Below are 20,069 nucleotides of genomic sequence, written 5' to 3'. Positions count from 1 at the left end.
CCATTAACCTCCAATGCAGATGGCGACCCAGCCCACTTCCCAGCTAATAAAAGGACGGAAAGGAAGTGAGAGTGTTCACTTGGAAGGACCACACCCTTTGCCCTGGGAAAAGACTTGACTTCTGCTGCACCTTCAAAAGGAATCGCAGGCCGGGAGCAGCGAGAGAGGTCAGCTGGGCTGACAACCGGTGCTTGGAAGTAACTGTCTACATCCTCACAGGCCTTTCCAAAAGGACGCCAGAAGAAGTCTTCAACGGCAACCAGTTGCAAAGCAAAGAACACTGCATTCTCAACCAGCAGATCACAACAGGCCTCCAAAACCCAGATTCCAGAGAGCAGCCCCCAATCTGCACAATCCAAGGGGTGAGAAAGATTTGCAGGCAGAGGGATAAACAGAATATCTTGAGCAGGAGGAACTCCACAAACAGGGAGTGGGGAAAGGTGTTAGAATTCCTGCTCCATGGTTACAGTCATGGGGTTGTTGTCTTTCACGTGATGGTGTATGTTTTGACTCCACAGAGTGGGAAGTGACGGAGACAGGATGTTTGTGTTACTGTGTTCCGTGCAGTGGGACTGTTATCCTTTGTTCTTTTTCTCTTTGCTGCCTGATGCTAGAGAGAGAGGGAGCCATGTTGCAGTGCTCCGTGTGTGTTTATATGTAAATAAAGTAGATTAGCCAAAATGCTGAGTTGCTGAGGTCTGTCACGCAAGCTGCGAAGACTCTGCGGATCCCTAAGTGTGCCGGTGTCAGTTGGCATCGGTCGCTGTGATGTTCGGGCTGAAGAAAGCTTTTGCAGCTCCCAAATGAAAGACCAGGAAGAGGAGAACATGCCAGTTGGGCATGTGTCTCTGCCAGGGTCCTACTCACATGTAGGCTGAACTTCTGACAAAAGGTCCACTTGGTTCCTCTGCGCCATTGCCTAGAGCTGCTGAAAAGACCATAGCTCTATAGAAGGGCATCTACTTTGCATGCAGAAGGTACCAATCCCTGCAATCTCCAGAGAGGGTTTAAAAAGACGCCCTGACTATAACCCTAGAGAGCTGCTGCCAGTAGACCAAACTGAGCTGGATGGACCAAGGGCATGACTTGATGTAAGCCTGTGTTCATTCCTCATCCAGCCTACCAGAACTTCCAAACAAGTAGTCTCTGTGCCAATGCCAGCCAGATTCATCATCTCATTCATTTATTTACTTCTTTTCCATTGTTTTAGACCGCCTCTCAAGGCTACCACTCCCAAGGCGGCACACAAAATTAGAACCCTTCAAGCAACAGGCCATAAAGCTGCAACGACATAATGTCTTTATGTCTGCTGTCAATTTTATGCCAACAACAGAACTCCCTTTTTACATTGTGGTGGTGTTTGTTGTTTGCATCTTCTTGGCATCATTTTGCATGTGGTCATTCTGTAAAACCTTTCATCATATATCACTTCCATTTTAATAAAATATATATGAAGCAATTAATGCATTCTTCAAATAAATAAAAAGAACCGTAGCAGCAGCAAATAGAACAGTATCAGCTAAAGAGGCGCTCTCTCACTCTCTCACTCTCTCTCTCTCTCTCTCTCTCTCTCTCTCTCTCTCTCTCTCTCTGTGTGTGTGTGTGTGTGTGTGTGTATGCAATAAAATCCCAGCATAAACATCATATGAAAGCAGTTTGGAACAAAAAGGTCTGGAAGCCTAGGCAGAAGATGCATGAAGCAAAAGCCGCTAAGATCAACCAGAATTTGTTGGAACCAGGAAGAAGTCAGAATTCACCTCTCAGTGCTTTTACTGGTGCTCACGGATCTTGGATCTCGATTTTAAGAGTGCTGGACGCTGTTTCTCAGGATATTGTATGAAGAGAAGGATATTGTATTGTCAGAAATCCTACTACAGTTAGAGGTTCCAAGGCAATGCTTAGGACTTTTAACAGCCCGTAGAAGTAGGAAGAGCTGCAAAATAAAACTGGGGGTGGGAAGCCCTACCAAGGCAGACCAAAGTATGTTAGACTGTCCACAGAGTCAGCCCAAAACTCAATCCTAATCTGGTAACTATCAGGGATTTAGCTCCCTGCAGAGATACAACTTTTTCATCAATGTAGGACCTGGCAGTCCATGAAGAGGCACCCAAAGGTGCTATAGCTGAGAAAATTGCCATTCGACACAAGCAGGTAAGGGGTATCTAAACGGCAAAATTGAAAATGACAAAATAATTGCCATCTGATCCGATCTAATGTCTAAATCTAACTATCAGCCATGAAAATGAGTGCCTCTCTATTTCCAAAGGAAATAAATGATCTGTGGCAAAATATTAATCTTGAGTGTATTAACTTTATTCCAAATTCTAAGTAATGACCATCTTTCTAAATCATGAGTTATTTCTGTCATCTACTTCCAGCTCTACAATATTCTATTCTATGACTCTACTTAAATTCAATTTAATAATTTGAGAAATATGTCTAGGATCCAAAACATGCCTCCAGGCACCAACAAAATTGTCAATTAGTACATAAACTGGGTAACTTAATTTCGACCTTAACCAATTAACTGTATAGCAAGAAATTGCCTCAAAATAATTAATAAATTCTGTTAGCTCAGATGTGGATGATTCAGGCCTACTAATAAATAATAATAATAATAAATCATCTGCATACACAACTATTTTAAATCCCATTTGTTCATGCACAAAACCACAAACCTCTAGTCTGCCTAACTGCATATGCCACCACCTTCAAATATAAATCAAATATCGAAGGAGAAAGAGACTAGTTCTGCCTTGTATCTCTCTCTAAACCAAACACGCTTGAAAGAATTCCATGTGTTCTCACCTGTGACTGAGGAGACAGGTATGAGAGTCTAATCCAATTCATAAATTCCTGAAGAACCTCAGTTCCCCCACCCACCCAAGTAACAGAACTGCCAATATATTTTGTTGAACTCTTTTTCAGCATCAAGAAAATGAATAGCAGTCACATCAGTTATATTACCATATGAAGCAACAAAATCTGCTACCAACCTTACAGTATCTGCTCTCTACCTTTGACAAATAAAGCTCACCTAATTAACCTGTGTGTATTAAAGTTGCTACCACAGCCCAAAGTCTGCTAGCAAGTATTGCTGATAATATCTGCACAACTAGCCAGTCCTTTACCAGGCTTAGGAATAATATAGATACGAGTATTGCGCATTGACGAGAGAAGGGTACCTTGATCAAGAGCCTTTATGTAAAGGCAAAACAAATAGCAACTTAAAAAAACTGAATATACCTCCTACCATCCTATAGAAAAACCACATGGCCCCAGAACTTTCCTAGCCTTCATACCATTAATGGAATTCTTGATTTCATCCCTCTGCAAAGTCTCTGAAAGAAATTCCCTTTGCCGCAAATCTAACTGTGGAAGGACTGACATTTCACATTCCACAGTCTCAATATCCTTCCTATAGAGTAGTACTTTTGAAATCTAAATTTATATCCTTTGGCGTTGAGACCACATTATTGCATACACCCTGAATCATAATTCTGAGTTTTATTGTCCTTCTAAATGGGAAGCCAAAATCTCACCCAACATCTCTCAGCTTTCCCGATACTTCTGGCACAAACCAATTCAACCTGAGCTGAAACTAAATTATTTAGCTCACATTTAGCAAGTTGCAAGTTTTGATAAAGATCCGGGGGAAGGACATGATTCAAACTGACTTAATAAAGACTTGTTCTGTCCAAATTCTTCTCTTGCAAAGCCCTAAGCTGCTGTTCTATGATCTTTCCCCACAGGACAAAGTGGAACCTTCAACATTTACACAATGATGCAGAGCACTGGAGGGACTCCTTCCAATCGTGATCCCCCCCCAAAAAACATTTTTAGTAGAAATCAAAGTAATCTTTGTTATCTTTTAATGCTGAAGAGGACATTGCTACATTGCCTTTTAATTTAAACAGTTCCTGGCTTTCTTGAAAACTAGCGGAGCAGAGTTTTCAACATGAAACGGAGACTTGTTTTCTGAACATGCAAATGTAATGCAAATATCTCAATTTTCAACATGTATATTTTGTTTTGGTTTACTTTATATTTTCCTCTGATTTTGTTTTTTTTAATATCTTTTTATTGAATTCTTCACTACACAAAAAAAGACATAAAAACATTAGAAATAAAACGTAACAACACACAAACGAAAAAGAGAAAACCGAAAAAGAAAAAACCGAAAACTAACACACATAACATGTTTTGGTTTACTTTATATTTTCCTCTGATTTTGAAAAAAAAAGCATGACGCTTAAGCTACTATTTGAACTTGAAGCACAGAACTGTTCCTTGAACATGTACACTGAGTTTCCTTCAGATATCTCAGTGTGCAATGGAGTTATTGCATTTCAAGGAAACTTACAAGCCAATGAAACGCCAAATAAATCTCTCATTTCGCTTAGATAAGCAAGATCTACCCATAAATAAAAATCTATAAGCAAAAGACTGTCCAAAGTAGGAAGTTTTTGATCTCCTTCAGAATATGCTAAGGCACAGATTTTGAGGCTAGGAAAGTGGAAGAGAGTTCCGGAGATGGGAAACAACTCTCAGCAACCCATCTCTGCGTGAATCTCTGTAAGTACAGGGTGCAGCAGTTACAAAAATGAGAATAAAATAAAAAATTCCTTCCAGTAGCACCTTAGAGACCAGCTAAGTTTGTTACTGGTATGAGCTTTCGTGTGCATGCAGAATGGCATTCTAGGAACCATTAGGAAAGCGAATGAAAATAAAACTGCCAATTTCATAATGCTGTTCTACTAAACTGCAGTGCAGCCGCATTTGGAATACATTTGGAAGCTACAGTATACAAGCCTGGTTGTCTCGCCTCAAAGAAAAAGGATATTATAGAATTGGAAGAGGTTGAAGAAAGAGTAACCAAAATTATCACAAGGGTGGAATGAGTGCCGTGTGAGGAAAGGATGCAGACGCTTTAGAGAAAAGACAAGAAGGAGGTGGCATGATAGGTGGTTATGAAATTGTGCATTGCAGGGTACAAACCAAATAAAAAGAAACTTTTCTTCCTCTCTTTCTCATAAGACTAGAACTCACGGACATCCAGGGAAGCTGAACGTTGGAAGAGTCAGGACAGGCAAAAGAAAAATGCTACTTCACAGTAAGAATACCGTATTTTTCGCTCTATAAGACGCACTTTTCCCTCCTAAAAAGTAAGGGAAAATGTGTGTGCGTCTTACGGAGCGAATGCAGGCTGCGCAGCTGCCCTGAAGAGGCTTCGCGCAGCTATCCCAGAAGCCAGAACAGCGAGAGGGGTCGCTGCGCAGTGATCCCTCTTGCTGTTCTGGCTTCTGGGATTCAGAATATTTTATCCCTTGTTTTCCTCCTCCAAAAACTAGGTGCGTCTTATGGTCTGGTGCGTCTTGTAGCGCGAAAAATACAGTAGTTAAAACTATGGAATTTGCTCCTGCACAGGATGGTAGTGATGGTGGCCACCAACCTGGGTGACTCTGAAAGAGGACTGAACTAAAACACAAAGAATGGAGCTGTCAATGGCTCCTAGCCAAGTTGGCTGTGTTCTGCCTCCTCTGTCAGACACAGGTGCCTCTGGAAACCAGTTGCTGATAATCACAAGTTGAGGAAGCACTGATGCTGAACTAGGCGGGCCTTGGGCCTGATCCAGCATGGCTCCTCTTGTGTTCGTATGCTATTTCAGCACAACGTGAACAAGACACACATCAAGATCTAAATGATGTTCGACGTAGTGGTAAAACATTTGGAGGAGGGTCTCTCGGATACATGAGGTTCATGCTGTTGAGGATTAGCTAAACACTGCAGTCTGTTTTGGGAAAGGCATTACGTGGAATATGTGCTTCCCATTAAACTATTGTTCCATGCTTCTCTTCCTTTAGCCATTTTATCATCAGAATAGTTAGCTTCTCAAACAATTCTTCTTTGGCAGATCCAAAAGGATCCGAGAACAAAGGAACACTGCAAATACAATAGGGGCGAATTTTTAATGCGGAACATTCGATTGGGAGCAACAGGTAAGCGGACTTTTCCAAAGCGTGGATTCCAAGACACCCATACAATTCAATTACATTGCAAATGAGTCCATGCTGGTAGAAGAAAAACAATTCTAAGAAAAATTAGTTCCATGAGAACCAAAGATGCAGATAGGCACAGAATGACAACAGTTATATAAGAGATTGGATTAACCATAATCTAGCGTAATGTGTCCATGTTTAGAAAAAGGCTTGGAAGGGAAGGACTTAAATCAATCGTTTCACGAAGAGCTGGATGTTAAAGGAAGCAAACAATCTGTTGTACTCAAGACATCATTCCTACAAGCAAAGGGGGGTGGGGGTGGAGGGGTGGATGAACAAACCATAACAGAAGATTAAGTATTGTGTTGGCTTGCCCCTTGTTTTCAGATCAGTTACACCCATCTGCACTTCCCTTCGTCCTTCAAAATAGGAAGACCTTTAACTCAAATTAACTCAATCCTAATAATATTCAACTCTATCTGGGCAAACCCATCGCCGCAGGCTTGTCCCGCACTCTCTCACGGTGGAATTAACACCTCAACACATGGGACTGCTTAGGGAAACGAATCCCATTTCCCCCTCGGATTTACAAATTACCTAATGTTTGGTTGCTAACCTCAGGGTGAGATTGAGATATTTACTGTGCAAAGCACACGCAGGCACCCAAACAAGAGTCTCTAAGCAATTATGGTCTGGGAGACAAGACGGCAAGGGCGAGCGAGCAGACAAGCCAGGGTTCTCTCAAGGTAATCTTTATGCCTGTTCAATGGCCAAGAACTCCTATCCAGCGCAGAGTCAAAAAATAAGGTTAAGGCGGTTTAAATGCACCACAGCAAGGAAAGCAAAACCAAGCATTCAAGGGCCAGTGCAGTAGGGTAAGATCACAGAATGGACACAACCACAGTCCTCTGCCCTTAAAAAAAAAGCACTGCTATATTCTGAAGCAAAAAATAAATAGGAAAATAGAAAGCATTATCAGAACAAGAAGTTCCAGTTTTTTGAACATGCAGAGGGACCCACATGAAGCTGCATAAAAAGCAAAGGTACACGGAAAAGAAAAATGACAAGGAGGTTAGAGCAACCATCACCACAAGGAAAACATTGAGAAGGTGATAGTTGGCTGAACTGGCATATAAATTTGAAAAACAGCCCTATTCACGACTGCAGTGGACTCTGCGAGAAAGGGTCAGAGTCTTCTTTCCAAATAAATTTAACTGGTAAGGTTGAGCACTGACCTTCCACTGATCTTTCGGAAGCAGAGTCACCACCACGATGTCACCGTTCAGAGCTCTGTTCCGAGCAACGACGCCATCAATGAAGATATCTCGGGTGCTGTCCTGGAAGAGACAAGGAAAGAAACGGCTCTTACACAGAGGAAGAGGTTTGGGAAAGATACAAGCTGGTTTCAGAATGCATCAAATCTCGAGGACAACAAACCAAGGGAGGCCATGGGAGTCTTTTCAGAGCCTGCACCTGAGAAGAGGGGAAGTCAGGAATAGTCAGTCTCTAGGTAAAGGTAAAGGGACCCCTGACCATTAGGTCCAGTCGTGACCGACTCTGGGGTTGCGGCGCTCATCTCGCTTTATTGGCCAAGGGAGCTGGTGTATAGCTTCCAGGTCATGTGGCCAGCATGACCAAGCCGCTTCTGGTGAACCAGAGCAGCACACAGAAACGTCGTTTACCTTCCCGCCAGAGCGGTATCTCCTTCCACTTTGATGTGCTTTCAAACTGCTAGGTTGGCAGGAGCAGGGACCGAGCAATGGGAGCTCACCCCGTCGTGGGGATTCGAACCGCCAACCTTCTGATCAGCAAGTCCTAGGCTCTGTGGTTTAACCCACAGCGCCACCCGCGTCCCTAATTCTCTAATTTAATTCTCTACTGCCTCTTAAAGGTTCCCTTGGGGTGCATACAGGAGTCAAAACCCCAAAACAAGAAAACTGCCCTTTGATCTGCAAGGACACCCAGGGATTTTTGAAGGTAGTAAATGGTCTGCGACTAGAGGGGAAGCAACAACATATTCACATTGTGACATGTGCTTCTACTGGCTGACTACTGTTTGCACAGACACAGCTAAGACCCTCCTTTTGGCCTCAACTGTGTCTCAGAAGAACTTCCTTTTCACACCGGACAGCTAAAGCAGAGATGGGGGGTCTGTGGCACTCCAGATGTTGCAGAACTATAAATCCCCATCATCCATGAAGACCTCCCTCATTTGTGCCCAGCAGGATATTATAATTATAATTATTTTGTATACTGCCCTAAACTGCAGGTCTCAGGGCGGCTGACAGGATAAAATCACAATATAAAAACAAAAAATACATCATCAAAATAAAAACAATAGCCCCTTGTTGACTCCCCTTGGAGAAGCTCCATAGTTCAGTGATGAAACATCTGCTTTTGCTTGCAGAAGGACCAGCTTCCATCTCCAATGGGAGCTCCAGGTAGGGCTCAAAACTGTCCCCCGCCTGAGACCCTGAAGAGCTGCTGCCAGTCAATGTACCTGGTCACCCCATAGGTCTGGCCCCCCTTCTCCCCTGGCCCCAAGCCCTTCACGAGCAGAAGCGTGTTCACCGAAACAGCCCAGGAGAGAAGGCTTCTCGGTTTCACAGTTCTGGAACAGAAGGGCCGTGCCATGCAGCCTCATGGGGCTGCCTTGCGGTGAAGCCAGAGGGAGTCCTCCGTTGCCAGGAATTCCAGGCCGCTCCCAGGCATGAAATCTGGCAAGTGGTGTGAAATGGACAAGATAGCACAGCGCTCAGGGAGAAGGGCAACCATCGCGGAGAGAAATTGGATCCCGAGCAAAAGCTGTGCTGGACCAATCCCACCAATGGGATGAAGGCACAACCGACGGATAAGTAGCTGGAAATGAGATGTGCTGGTGAAAATATCTTCTGCGGAGGCAGAGAAACAATGGAACCCGTCCTCATTCATTTCACAGAGCCACGGGGAATCTTTTCAGCAGCGGTCACCTCTGTTAAATCTCCATTTCAGCCATACCAAAAGTGGGGTGAGGACATAAGAGAACCAAGCCTAAACCGCAGCAGTCATTTGAGGAGGCAAAGAAAGTGAGGTGCTGGGAGCAATTTCAAAAGCATGGGAGCAATTTCAGAATCACACCAGCAAAGGAGAAGCTAATATATGGCACCTGTCAGAGTAACACAAACTTTCGGGTACGAACTACCAAAGCATCGCCAGCTATGACACCTCCGTTATAAAGGAAGGAGATCTTTGGTATATGGATCTGTGCTGGGGGCTAGGTAGTAAGCCTCCATGGGGCAGAATGAGACCACTAGTTACCTCACTCAGAGCACTTTGCGCAAGGACCCCCATCATTTCTATATGGCTCATAGATGTTTTCCTAGCACATCACAAAGCTGCCTGTCACATGCACCTGGAAGAAGAATCAACACCTTCATTAGAAGAATTGACTCTAAAAGTTGCATGCTGAAGAGCCAGATGGGCGGGGTATTTTATATCATCATCATCACAGGATCAAAAGCAGTTTTGCCCCATGTAGACTCTCCCCAGTGAAACACCCAGCACTGTGACCCAGGCCAAGAAGTTTAATTCTTACTTGGTTTTTTTTGGGGGGGGGAAGGGGGAATCCAGCACATTAGCACATCTGGATCCCTGTCTGAAATTGCTTCCGCTTCACAGAGTTCTGCACATTTCAGTGTGCAATGTCGGTAGTGGGTGACAACACATTAAACCACTCAGAACCAAAGAAAGCTTCCATCTGTTTCCAGAAGAACATATAGTGATTTGGATACCCTCGGGGGGGGGGGGATGTTTACAAGGATGCTTTAATCAAGTTGGTTCTCCCTTTTTATCCTGATGCGAATAATGAAGGCTTTGAGAAACAATGGGATTCAGTGGCCTGATTCACAAGTCAAGCTCTCACTGATCTGACTTATTATAAGCCTGCGGTTCCAAAACCCTTAGAAAATCCACAGACAATTACAAATTGCCTGCCCTCCAAGCACCTTCACTGCTGCCATGGGCTGGGAAGCGCTCTTATCCGTTCATCTCCCTGCCCCCCCAGAATTGCACGTTCACCATCTCCTCACCCTGGCAGTGAAAGTCTGGAGCCGCAATGGCCTGACGTCGGATGGCTTTTACAAGTAGGGGCATTGCTAAGGAAGTTAAAGGCATGGGGCACAGATGCACGAGGACACAAATATGCCTCTGGGGAAATTAAAGAGGAAGAAGGCTGTGGTCTCAACAGCCTGCACTATCCACCCAGCCACCCTGAAAGGAAAGCTCTGTGTTTTGCTTTGTTTTAATGGCTCTTCAAAGGAGGGAGGGGCAAGAGATGCAGAGCCCAATCAAGGCTCGGGTCCAATGGGCCACCCCTGGACAATACCCCTCTGCATGCGTGTCCCCTGAGAGTAGCATGAAGCTCTCCAGGCCACCACAGCCCCTCCGTCTGTCTGATGGGTGGGCAGAAGCAGCATGGAAGGCAGGCAGACCCCAGGGAGGAGAACGAGGACTAAAAGTTACACCAAAGACTTCAACAAAGGGGTAGGTTTTTGAGGGATTTAAAGAGGGAGAGTGGTGGCATTATACATATGGAGAGGTGCAGTACACAAGTAACTGATTTTCCACAACAATAAAAGCAAGAAGATTCAAATAATGGCATTCAGAAGCCTTCCAGATTCTGAAATGAGAAGCAACCCCATCAGTCTTTTGAACCACAGTAAGATGCCACCACTCAAATGACGAAAAACAGGAGTTTATCAGTGAGCAAAGCACTATTAGATTCTAGCAGTATGGAGTCTCTTGTTTTTCTAAGGCAAGCTCGGCTGCTGCCTTAATTATCTGCTAATTATTGCTGCCAGCCAACAGACGCACCACTTTCCCTTGCTGGCAATAAAAATCCTCTTTCCTTAAAATTGGTTCAAGCCACGTAGACTCGGGGGGCTTGATTTAGAAAAAGGAAAGAAATTGCACTGTGAAAAAGACACCAGCATGTGAAGAGTGGCAAGGCATCAAGGTAAGGAGCAAGTCAATGGACAGCAGCAGAAGACATGCAGGTAGAAAGCTAACAGCTTAAGGTACAGAACGTCACATGTCTGACAATCTGCCTGCTGGGTACAAGTTGTGGGTGTTTGCTTGGTGCAATGAGCTCCTGGCCCTCAGAGAACAGCTTCATCTCCTTGAGGCCAAGGTGGCTGACCTGAAGAAACTGAGAGGGTAGATGTGGCTCTCAGGGATGCAAGAGTGGGATGCCACCTCCCAGGGTGGCAGGTCCCCCCCCCCCCACTGTGGGGTGGGGGAAAACGGAGTGTGGGGAGAGGCTATGGAGAGCAGATTTGAAATTCACAGCATGTTGTACACTGAAAGAAAATTATATGAAAATGATGTACTGGTGGTATCTGACCATAAAGAAGGCTGATCGCCGAAGAATTGATGCTTTTGAATTATGGTGCTGGAGGAGACTCCTGAGAGTCCCATGGACTGCAAGAAGATCAAACCTCTCCGTTCTGAAGGAAGTCAGACCTGAGTGCTCACTGGAAGGACAGATCCTGAAGCTGAGGCTCCAATACTTTGGCCACCTCATGAGAAGACTGCCTGGAAAAGAACCTGACGTTGGGAATGATGGAGGGCACAAGGAGAAGGGGACGACAGAGGACGAGATGGTTGGACAGTGTTCTCGAAGCTACAAACATGAGTTTGACCAAACTGCGGGAGGCAGTGGAAGACAGGAGTGCCTGGCGTGCTCTGGTCCAGGGGGTCACGAAGAGGCGGACACGACTAAACAACAACAACAAAGTTATTCAAAATGTATAGAACAAGTTCTAATATTTGCTGAAAGTATAAAGAAAAGGAGGGTACCTTTTATCATATGTAGTTGTCATGCAAGATAACAAAGTCCTTTTGAGAAATGATATACAATGAATTGAAAAAAATGTTTAAATAACATTTGTTTAAAAACCAGAAGCATTTCTATTAGGAATTACAGGCTCTGATATCCCAAAAGACCAGAAAAGACTGCTTATGTATGCAACAACAGCAGCAAGGATATTAATAGCCCAAAGATGGAAAGAATCAACAGTTCCAACCAAGGAAGAATGGCAAGCCAAACTGCTGGACTATGCAGAAATTGCAAAACTAACTGGGAGACTCAGGAATCAAGAGATATTGACTTTTAAAAAAGAATGGGGGAAATTTAGAATTTACTTAGGAGACCATGGTAAACAAATAAAAATGTTAGCTGGACTTTAAAAATAACTTGCAAAGAAACGAAAAATATAAATACAGAGAGATGAAAACTGTGGAGAACGTGATGATATATAGTTTTAGAAAAATTATTTTAAGGACCCATGCTGGGGACAGGGGGAAGTCACAAGATTCAGTGAATCTCATTTATGGATATGGTAAAAGTTTTTTCTCTTTATTATTTTGAATTTGTTTCTCTCTCTATATATATATATGAGAGAAGACATAAGCAGAGTTATAGGGCAATTTGCAAGGCTAACTTAGGGGTAGGGATCTATCTTATGGGTTACTGTGCTGGCTGTCAGAATAAAATACGGGTTCACCCAAAAAAAAGGAAAAGGAAAAGAAAGATGAACTGTGCCTTTTCTCATCAAGATATCGCTGGGGGAAAGGCTGTCTCCTTTGCAGCAAGTGTGCCGGGGGAAGAGCTCTTGCACCACCACCACACCTGCAAGAACTGTGCATTTATTACACAGGAGTAAATGATTGCCTGGGAAGGCCCACCTTCCACGTGGCTCCAAGGCTGGGATTCTTTGCTGAAGAGGCTGAAGGCCGCTGCCCTGATGTGAAACGGAGGCGATTCCACAGCAAGACAAGCGGCCCTCCGTAGCAGCAGCTCAACAGCTGTGCAAAGGCTGCCTCCCATGACAAGATGCAGAAAAATTGCAAAGCTTCTTGGACTAGCGTAATTCCGCCTGGAAGCTGTTCCTCTGACGAGTCCAGATTTTCTCTTCCCCATCCCCCTCTCACCTCAACTCCCCAAGTAATCCCACCACGTCCTTAAAAAATGCTTTACATCATCATTCGGGAGAAGGGCCCTCTTATTTCAGTCATCACCCGTGTGCTGCAGCAACCCCTCCTCTGGCAAAGTTAGCCATGCCAGGAGGTGACGGATGGCAGTCTCTTAAAAAAAAACCCACAACCCATCGTTTAGCTCTTTGTCTGTAAGGGAAGACATAAAAAGTGAGCTTGCCATCTGCCAGCTGCAGTGCCAGAAAGGCCACCCCAGCCAGGGAGACTAGAAATGTCTCTTCATTCTGTCGTTTATCATAAACAGGTTGTTTGCACAAAAGAACGGGGCCTAAGAGGTTAAATCACACGGTCCCCATACGCCCCCAAGAGTGGATGGGATTTCGGGAATGGATTCCTCCTCAGCAAAGCCTAAGGCTACAATCGTATGCACACCGAAACACAGCGGGAGCTGCTTCAAGGAAACTCAAATTTCAGTTTTGCTTTTAATATATTTTTATTAAAGATTTATTAGTTTACGAGAAGTATGTGCAATGTCTCTTTTATTCAAGCTGCGTTTTCTACAGATCAGTTTCATTTGCTGTGAGACGTTAGTGTTACATTAGGAAGAAAAGGGGGGAAGAGGTGGAGGGGGGAATGGGGAGGGGGTGGGGTTGGGGGGCAATGCTTCTATTCTACCTAGCGGATGTGTGGGGTTTTGTGTCAGCGTCAATTAAATTTCAGTTTTGAAAAACATTATTTCATTCTTTGCAGACCTCGTTTTATCCTGGTGCCACTTTAACATAGGCCCACTGGACTGTTGATGACTAAAAATTATAAACGAGCATAGGATTGGGTCTTAAGGAGAATGGCTGGCTTTTCTCGAGATGCCAGCTGTCACAGCCTTTGACCCCTTGGAAACACCTGCAAGCACTGGGATGCTGCCCAGCCTGTGGTGAAAAGCAAAGTGAAGGATCGCAAGGCCTCTGCACATATCCATGCACCTGTGCTATATAACACTGGAAAAATAAGCTCTTAAAATTCTCACAGCTAATGAGCAACAGGAATTATCTACAAGGCTGTTTTGTCTGTTTGAAAAATGAATATACAGTCCCCTCAAAATGCAAATAGGTGCCTTTTTATGCACCAGCATAACTGCATATTCAAAACAGCATGCATTTCAATATACCGGATTTACTAATGCCAATTTTTTGCCAAATTATGTTGCAAAAATTAAGGTGTGCATTAGATTTGCTGGCACGTTTACATTTGCCAGCAAATACTTTTTTTTGGTTTCAAGGTTCTGAAAACAGAGGTGTGCATTAGATTCAATGGCACATCAGTAAATGTGATACGTCTACCGCCTAGTTCATGCATCCCTGGGCAAGTGACAAGGAATATGTGAACTAGCGCTAAGAAGAACCCATTCAGATGCCCTCTTCCACACACATTATTAAAGGGGGAAGAATGGTGCAATGTGTGAAGTCCTTTGAGCAAGGACAGGATTATAAGCAAGCGAAGCAGCCCGAGGTTTGTGGGAGGGGGGAACGGGAGTTATTGTTTGGTTTCTGTTCCTATTTTTATTGCGTATTTTGTGTTTTTATCTTGTATTTTTATGCTGTGAACTGCAGGCGAAGGGGTGGGCGGTAATACAAAATTAATAAAGAAAGAAAATAAAAGCAAGCTTATGAGAACATAATAAGAGCCTGCTGGATGAGACCAATGGCCTGTCCAGTCCAGCATGCTGTTCTCACAGAGGCCAACTAGATGCCTATGGGAAACCAGCAAGAAGGATTACAGCAGGACAGCAGTCTCTCCCACCTGGGGTTTCCAGAAACTGCTGTTCAGAAGCATTGCTGACTCTGATTGTAGAGGCAGAGCAAAGCCATCCTGGCTAGTACGATACGATACAATAATCTTTATTGTCTTCGTCCCATACAGAACGAAATTGAAAAAAATCTACATCAGACATTAAAAACCAGCAAGCCTGCTATCCCAACCTGGTTAACCCCCTAAAAACTCTGATACCCCATAATTAAATACAATATACTCCCACAGAGACTACTTTACACTGCGTTTAAAACCAAAATCGCATTTGGATAAAAACTGTTTCTCAGGCAAGTAGTCCTAGTCTTTATAACCCTGTATCTTCTTCCAGAAGGCAGAAGCTGAAAGAGATCATTTCCGGGGTGCGCACTATCCTGCACTATCTCTGCAGCTTTCTTATGGCACCTGGAAGCATAGATTTGATCCAAGGTGGGAAGAGTGCACCCAATTATTCTCTCCGCAGTCTTTACAACCCTGGACAGCATTGTTTTTTCCCTGACCGTGCAGCTCCCAAACCACACACACAGATCATAAGTTAATAAACTCTCAACAGTACAATAGTAAAATGCCATCAACAGGTCCTTTGAAAGATTATTTTTCCGGAGGATTCTCAGAAAATATAACCTCTGCTGTGCTCTCTTCATCAGGTCTTTACTGTTTTCTCCCAGGTTAGGTCATCTCTCAACTCCATTCCCTTGATGGCCCTCTCCTCCTCCACAAATTTGTCTAATCCTCTTTTAAAGCCATCCAACTCGGTGGGCCTCACTGCCTCCTGTGGCAGTGAGTTCCATAGTTTAGTTATGCACTACATAAAGAAGTGCTTCCTTTTATGTGTCCTGAATTCTCAACATTCAGCTTCACCGGATGAACAAGTTGGCTCCTACGAGTGTAGCAACGTGCGCACCCCCTGCATTCACAAGGCACCGTACAGCCGAAACCCCGGCGTCCCTAATTTCTCTTAACCAATGGCCCCGCAAAAGAAGAATAAGAAGAAAGTAGAGGCATGCACTGTCCATGATTGAAGGAGGCTTCACAAACCGCACGTGGTTTGGCATTCAAACGCAAGAACGTTAAAATGCAGCATGCACATTACTTTGATATCAAGTTCGCAAATTAGCTCATGCTGCAAACCAGCAGCAGAGAAGCACATTTGTTTGGGGGAGCTTAACTTAAAGTCAGGGGAAAATCTGTAAGCCATCTGTAAGCGTAATCATAAACCCTTGGGTTTAGAGCTAGCCGGTGGTCTCCAACCTGGGCTCAGCTGGCTTCGCCAAGCTCAGAACGAACATCACCTCTAGCACTAAAAGTTCGGATCGCCGTGTACCAGAACACCCATCTCCCCTCCTGCTATACTGGTGTTCGTTTCAGCGAGGTTTGCATAGATCAGAGGCAAGGGAGCAGCAATGCTTCATGGACTGCGCCCAAAGGTTTGGCATGCTCTGTGCACGTCTTGGGACTTAATTCCTTGGTGCTCCAGCCGTTCACCTTCTGCACATTCGCTGATTACTGTGTTACACATTACTTACTGGAGATGGAATGAAGGCCTCGTGGTATTTCTTGGGGTTTATTCTCAGGGGTCCCTTAAAAAAAAAAGACAAAAGAACAGAAATTAGATCAGGGGAGAAACGAGTTGTTTTAATGCAGGGGTCAGCAAGGTTTATCTTGCCTGGGCCGGATCATTCCCGCGGAGAACCCTCTGTGTGCCGGATAGCACACGCCTGTGATTTCTGGCATCTGCACATGCGCAGACACAATTTCCAGCACCACGGAAGTTAGTCCCCCACCGCGCTGCACCGGTTTAGCGCAGCGCGCAAGCAGGCAACTCGATTTGGCAGCGGCTCGTGGGCCAGTCAAACGACTTCCGCGGGCCGCTTCCGACCCATGAGCCTTAGGTTGCTGACCCGTTTTAATGCAATACAGTGGTACCTCGGGTTACAGACGCTTCAGGTTACAGACGCTTTAGGTTACAGACTCCGCTAACCCAGAAATAGTACCTTGGGTTAAGAACTTTGCTTCAGGATGAGAACAGAAACTGTGCGGCGGCAGCAGGAGGCCCCATTAGCTAAAGTGGTGCTTCAGGTAAAGAACAGTTTCAGGTTAAGAATGGACCTCCGGAACGAATTAAGTTCTTAACCTGAGGTACCACTGTACCAATAAAACTACCAGAGCCAATTTGCTGCTTTTTGCTTATTGTGATGATGCCACCTTAACCCTCCCTTCCATGTTATAGTCCTGGAAAAAGACTGAATAATAATCACACTGATGTCAGCAACAAGGGCTTTCATCAGAAATAAGACCAGCAAGGGGTGGGGAAAGGTGATGGGCAGGGGAGTTTTTTTTTCCCCACATGGGCACACCAACAGTGGCCAAAGCCAGAAGTGGGTGGAGTAACAGGTGCAAGTCTCACCTTTCTGCAGCAGGCTGCATTCCAGCCATGCAAAACAGGAAGGTGTTGCAATGGAGCCACTTCTCTCTATCCTCCAGCCAGACAAGCAAAAGGCACCATCAGAGTTCAAGGACACGTTCTAGCTCGGGGGGAAAGGGATTTGGGGAGGCCACAGTGGAGGTCCTGGAAGTGTCCCGGCCTGGGAAGAGGGACATGGAATAGGGAACACCCCAAGGGCAGTTACAGGGGCATGGGTGGCTGGATTCAACCTGCAGGAGCTGGGTGTAAGTCCAGCTCTTCCAGCAGAGATGGAGACTTGCTCCTGGCAGCATCAGCAGCCCCCAAGTGGCTTCACTGGAAGAGAGTCAGGAGGAGCTCCAGAGGAGCCAGCGCTACAGCTACATCAAGGCCGTAAAAAGCCAGTCAAGCCCCTGCCCAAAATGTTTGCTCCCCAGAAAGTCAAAGGACGGGGCCCTGCCACTAACCATGCATCTTTCACGGTGGCCTGAAGTGAGGGCCAAACCTGGCCACAGGAAGGGCATTTCTGTCCAAGGTTCAGAGCTTGAAGTAAGGAAAAGGAGGTTCTGACCTCTGGCCCCAGCTACACTAGTGCTGCGCAACTCTGACCTGCAGGCCTAACTAGGCTCACCAGGCACCTCCATTTGGTCTGCAAGGCTGTGTCAGCCCAGCCATGCCTATGTGTAATAGCTTGATTCCAAACTGGGGGGCAGAGGGATGGGTCACCTATCAAACTTGGCCTGCAGCAGGTGGCCAGATCTAGATCCCCGCCCCCAATCTAGAGGACCAAGGGCCACCAGGAATCTGCGCCCTCCTCCTCCCAGGAAGAATGCCGCAGCCTCAGCCATTAGCCAGAGGAGGGGCAGCAGAGATCTTGCTTTCACCTCCTCTGCCAGAATGCGCCCGGCATCAACCGCCAACCGTCCTGAGGCTGCAGAAGCAAAGGAAGGGCACCAGCCAGGGGAACAGGGATTACTGGGCCGTATTGTTTTTGTGGGCTGCCATGGAGATCAAGAGGCAGGGCATCAATCTTTTTAAACAAGTACAATCCGCACCCAGAAGCAGGTACATAAAATACCCAGCTGTCATGAGCATTAGCAACCTCCTGGCTTGTATGAATCATTTTTTTCTAATAACGGCCAACACTGAATGTGCCTTTTTCATGTCCGTTGTGAATCAAGTAACCTCAAAACTAGACTTCAGAGAGGCATGGGGCTGTGTCTTGGTTCTTGCTGAGGGAACAGTGCCCTAAACCTGCCTTCGCCAATCTGCTGGAAGTTTCAAAACACCAGTTGCTGGAAAATGCAGGGGAGACGGCTCTTGAGCTTGAATCCTCCTTGCCAGTTTCCCACTGGGGCATCTAGTCGCCCACTGTGGAAGCAGGATGCTGGACTAGATGGGCCATTGGCCTGACCCGGGAGGGCATTTCTTATGTCCAGATGTTATGGACTACAACTCCCATCATTCCTGACCACTGTCCATGACGGCTGAATGGACAGAGTTGTAGTCCAGCACTTGGAACCCTCCCCGCACCCGCTTCAGCCTCCCCACTGATCAGAGAATCATAGATCATAGAATCACAGATTCGAAAAGGACCCTGAGGATCATCTAGTCCAAGCATCCCCAAATTCAGCCCTCCAGTTGTTTTGGGACTACAATTCCCATCATCCCTGACCACTGGTCCTGTTAGCTAGGGATGATGGGAGTTGTAGCTAGAGGGCTGGGTTTGGGGGGGCCTGACCTAGTCCGATCCCCTGCGGTGCAGAAATATGCAGCTGTCCTATACGGGGAATCAAACCTGCAACCCCGCTGTTATCAGCACCATGCTCTAACAACCAGGAAACAAGCTGGTTTCTCCTGCTCCAGAGGATAGAACTAGAACCAATGGCTTCCAGTTACAAGGAAGGAGATTCCGACTAAACATACAAAAAAAAACTATCTGACAGCAAGAGCTGCTTGACAGTGGAACTGTCTCCCTCGGGAAGTTATGGACTCTCCTTCCTTGGAGGTTTCTAAGTAGAGGTTGGATGGCCACCTGTCATGGTTGCTTTAGATTCCCACATTGCAGGGAGATTGGATTAGACCCTTCTAATTCTATGATTCTATGATTTAAACTGAACTATCCAGGATGATCTTTATGGCTGAGTAAGGATTTTGTTTCTGCAGTTCAAATGCTTTTATTTTAATAAATAAATGCCCATCTTTCTTGTCCAGAGGTGGTAGCTACTGCAAGCATCTTAGACTGGTATGTATCCACTAAACTACAAAACTATTTGGTATGTACAGTGGTACCTCAAGTTAAGTACTTAATTCGTTCTGGAGGTCCGTACTTAACCTGAAACTGTTCTTAACCTGAAGCGCCACTTTAGCTAATGGGGCCTCCTGCTGCTGCTGTGCCGCTGGAGCACGATTTCTGTTCTTATCGTGAAGCAAAGTTCTTAACCTGAAGCACTATTTCTGGGTTAGCGGAGTCTGTAACCTAAAGCGTATGTAACCCGAGGTACCACTATATCTGCAAAACTATAGGACTTTTCTTGCATTCAAGCTGAAATCAAGGAGTTGAAAGTGAAGCAAGCATTTCAAGTTATGATTTATATGAATCTATAATGAAATAAAACAAGTGGAATCCCAACCCTCTGGAGAAAACCTGGGGAGGGTATGGGGCGCACGTCAGGGGGTGTACCACTGAACAACCAGAAATCCTTGTGCTAACATTAGCAGAATAGCACCTAATCTCTCATCTCCCCTGGATTTGATCATACTCATTGCTTTACTTGAGAAACCTTATTTTATTATGGGCAATTTTTAGAAGTAAACTCATAAAGCATTCTGGAAAACATAGCAAGTGCCTTCAGTTAAAAACTGCATCTAAGTTTACATAAAGCATTCGT

At 45.2% G+C, this 20,069-nt stretch overlaps 1 protein-coding gene across 5 annotated transcripts in view; it reads right to left on the bottom strand.

Moving 5' to 3' along the window:
- DIS3L2 (DIS3 like 3'-5' exoribonuclease 2) overlaps window positions 1-20,069 on the bottom strand; it is a 211,185-nt gene that overhangs the window by 151,099 nt on the left and 40,017 nt on the right. For all 5 annotated transcript variants that reach the window (XM_081910808.1, XM_081910811.1, XM_081910809.1 and 2 more), the window contains 2 exons: window positions 16,301-16,354; window positions 7,235-7,336 (listed from right to left, as the gene is read on the bottom strand). In XM_081910808.1, the coding sequence (XP_081766934.1) occupies window positions 7,235-7,336; window positions 16,301-16,354 (156 nt within the window). The remainder of the gene's footprint in view (window positions 1-7,234; window positions 7,337-16,300; window positions 16,355-20,069) is intronic.

This window comes from Podarcis melisellensis (genome assembly GCF_964234715.1).
Source record: "Podarcis melisellensis genome assembly, chromosome: 5".
NCBI lineage: Eukaryota > Metazoa > Chordata > Lepidosauria > Squamata > Lacertidae > Podarcis > Podarcis melisellensis.
This window is presented reverse-complemented; position numbering and strand designations above follow the sequence as displayed.